Source organism: Mus caroli, unplaced genomic scaffold (assembly GCF_978045245.1).
Source record: "Mus caroli unplaced genomic scaffold, Mus_caroli_1 scaffold_7, whole genome shotgun sequence".
In the NCBI taxonomy this organism is placed as follows: Eukaryota; Metazoa; Chordata; class Mammalia; order Rodentia; family Muridae; genus Mus; species Mus caroli.
The window spans coordinates 16,813,032-16,816,652 of NW_028227262.1; the positions used below are offsets into that span (position 1 = coordinate 16,813,032).

The 3,621-nt window shown below is 36.1% G+C and overlaps 1 protein-coding gene across 1 annotated transcript; it reads left to right on the forward strand.

Annotated features, from left to right (window-relative positions):
- Nucleotides 1–443: 443 nt before the first annotated feature.
- LOC110297128 (taste receptor type 2 member 116) lies at nt 444–1,361 on the forward strand. The gene has a single exon (XM_021165905.1). It carries the CDS (start codon nt 444–446, stop codon nt 1,359–1,361), a length of 918 nt encoding a protein of 305 aa, XP_021021564.1.
- The last annotated feature ends 2,260 nt before the right edge of the window (nt 1,362–3,621 follow it).

A 3,621-nucleotide genomic window follows, 5' to 3' on the forward strand; every position in this document is an offset into this window, starting at 1 on the left:
ATTTAGATTTTTGCTGCCTTATATAAAGGATAGACCTTTTATATGATTTACCCAATACTCATGTTTACAGAGATTAACATATGTATGTAAGAAGAAAATGAACAAATAAATAAACGATGCAAATAAATATATCTTCATTTGCTTCTCAGCAGAAGAGATCAACATTTCCTTCACCAAAATTTGCAATGTCTCTAGGATGCAGTGTGAAATGCAAACTACATCTAGATGGAGGTCAGTTCTTCTCTATAGGGAAATACAAAAGACTTTTATGATGGAAAGAATAAAACCATTAGCAAGGCTTAATGGCTTGTTTGGTATTAGACCTGTACATTGTTTACAGAACATGATATGGAGCTTTGTTTATTGAATATGCACAATATTTTAGAAGCATGTTTCAAAGAATCTTAAGTAATTACAATAGAAGTTGAAGCATCCAAGTGAAGATGAATGGTGTCCTACAGATCACATTTATAGTCATTTTGAGTGTGGAATTTATAATTGGCATCTTTGGCAATGGATTCATAGCAGTGGTGAACATAAAGGACTTGGTCAAGGGAAGAAAGATCTCTTCAGTGGATCAGATCCTCACTGCTCTGGCCATCTCCAGAATTGCACTGCTGTGGTTAATATTAGTAAGTTGGTGGATATTTATGCTTTACCCAGGACAATGGATGACTGATAGAAGAGTTAGCATAATGTACAGTATATGGACAACATTCAACCAGAGTAGTCTCTGGTTTGCTACAAGTCTCAGCATCTTTTGCTTTTTCAAGATAGCAAATTTTTCCAACCCCATTTTCCTTTATTTAAAGGTCAGATTTAAAAAAGTCATGATAGGGACATTGATAATGTCTTTGATTCTCTTTTGTTTAAATATTATCATTATTAATGCACCTGAGAGCATTTTAATCACTGAATATAATGTATCTATGTCTTACAGCTTGATTTTGAATAACACACAGCTTTCTATGCTGTTTCCCTTTGCCAACACCATGTTTGGGTTCATACCTTTTGCTGTGTCACTGGTCACTTTTGTCCTTCTTGTTTTCTCCCTGTGGAAACATCAGAGGAAGATGCAACACAGTACCCATGGATGCAGAGATGCCAGCACTAAGGCCCACATCAGAGCCTTGCAGACATTGATTGCCTCCATCCTCCTGTATTCCATTTTCTTCCTGTCTCATGTTATGAAGGTTTGGAGTGCTCTGCTTCTGGAGAGGACACTGCTGCTTTTGATCACACAGGTTGCAAGAACAGCTTTTCCATCAGTGCACTCCTGGGTCCTGATTCTGGGCAATGCTAAGATGAGAAAGGCTTCTCTCTATGTATTCCTGTGGCTGAGGTGCAGGCACAAAGAATGAAATCCTAGAGTGTACAGACCTGGGGTACATTTATGTGGATGATCTTACATATCTTAGAGGAAAATGTATTAACAGAAATTCTCATATTTATAAATTTTTAGGTCTGAATTACATAAACATGTATATAATATTTTCAAAGTACAAGATAGTAGTTTATAACTTACAAGATAAATACTGTCTATACATCTTCTAGTCTTTGTAAAACATGTAAAACATGTTTGTTGGATACAAAATTATGTAAATGTAGATTACTTGAGTGTAGGAAATAGTTATAACAAACATTAATTTTATAGCAGTTTTTTTTCCTTTTACATAGAATAAGTAATCTAAATACAGGGTACATAGTTACACATATGGCTTAAAGTACAACTTTATATTTTTAAATAACTTGTTTGTTAATATTTTCAATTAGCACAAGCTTGGATCATCTTGGATAATGACACTTCAATAGAGAAAATACCTCCATCTAACTGGACAGTCAGCATGTCTGTGCAATATTTTATTGACTTATGATTGACGTGGTTAGGCACAACTCATTTTGGTAGTGCCACCTCTGGGATGATGATTCAGCCTTGTATAAAGGAGCAGTCTGAGCAATCCATGAAAAGCAAGCCAACAGTCAGCATTCTTTCACGGACTTTTCATCAGTTTCTGCCTCCAGATTGTTGTCTTAATTTCTTCCTTAACTTCCCTTCAAGGCTGGCTGAGTTATAAGTTGAAATAGGCACTTTCCTCCCAAACTTGCTTTTTTGGTCATAATGTTGTCACAATAATAGACAGCAAATTAGGATATATACTTAAAAATATTTTATATGTGAAAAGCTTAAAAAATGACATAAACCATTCAGATTATGGGAAATAATATAGGATGCACATCATTTAAAATGTAAGATTCAACAAACAATTTTCAAAAACATTTTGACATCATGTATCTGCATTTTACTAGGTTGGATAACAATCAGTTTGTCATAGGAACAAATATTTAGAGTAAGTTGTAACTGTCCAACAAGAAATGAATGTGGTTATTTGGTTCCATGCTTGAATGACACAAATGAGAGGTTAAAAAAGTGAATATATTCTGCATGTCCTGCATGTTCTGTTTTGGCCAGCAAAATGAATGGAAACAGGCAACCTTGGGAAGTAGTAGGAGGATGCCCCTCTAGAATGTACCAGAGACTTAGGAGGTGAGAGACTCTCAGGACTCAAAAGGAAGGACTTTATATGAGATACCCTGCAGTTGTGAAAGGGAACTTGTAGAGTCTACCTCCTCTTAGAACATCAAGTGGAGGGATTGGGTTGTTATCCCACAGTCAAAGTTTTTGACCCAGAACTATTCTTGTCTAAAAGAATTCCAGGGAAAAAATGGAGAAGAGCTTGAGAGAAAGGAGGTTCAATAACAGGCCCCAATTGAGATCCAGCTCAGAAGGAGATTCCAAGGACTGACACTATTACTGTTGCTATGATAGGCTTACAGAAAGGAGCCCAGCATTGCTGCCATCTGAGAGTCCGAACAAGGAGCTGACTGAGCTGCAGATACTTACACCCAACCAGTGGACAGAAGCCAGGGACCCCTATGATTGAATTAGGGAAAAGGCAGAAGGAACTGGGGAAGAGGACCACCCCATAGGAAGACCAGTAATCTCAAGTAGCTGGTCCAAAGCACCTGGCACATACACAACAGAGGACTGCCTGGTCTGACCTCAGTGAGAGAAGATGAACATAAACCTCCAGAAACTTGAGGCCCCAGGGAATGGGGCGGCTTGGTGTGTGTGTGTGGTGGGACTAGGTGAAAACATCTTGGAGATAAGGGAGGAAAATGGGATGAGGAACTATGGGAGGGTAGAGAGGGAGAAACAAATAAAGATAATGTTTTAATAAAGTGAATTTACAAACCATTTTGAAAATAATATAGTGGCAAGAAGAGTAAGAAGGAATTATTGCATAAGTACTTTATATAGAGTGGAGTAGAATATTGGAATTTCACTTTCAAAAACATTCATATATTCAGAAATTTTAAAAATATTATATTTCATTTAATAATGAAAAATTTCAAGTTTCTGTTTTCATTGTTGTTTTTGTTTGGGTAGGTTCTTTTTTAGTTCTTCTTATAGAATGCCTATATTTATTTTTTTTAATATAAACATTTTATAAACATCCTTTCTGCCCTCGATCTTAACCAAAGTTCAAGCAATGATGCCTATATTTTTGGTTCACATATTTGGAGATATTATCTGGAAAAATAGACACCATTAAATAAAAC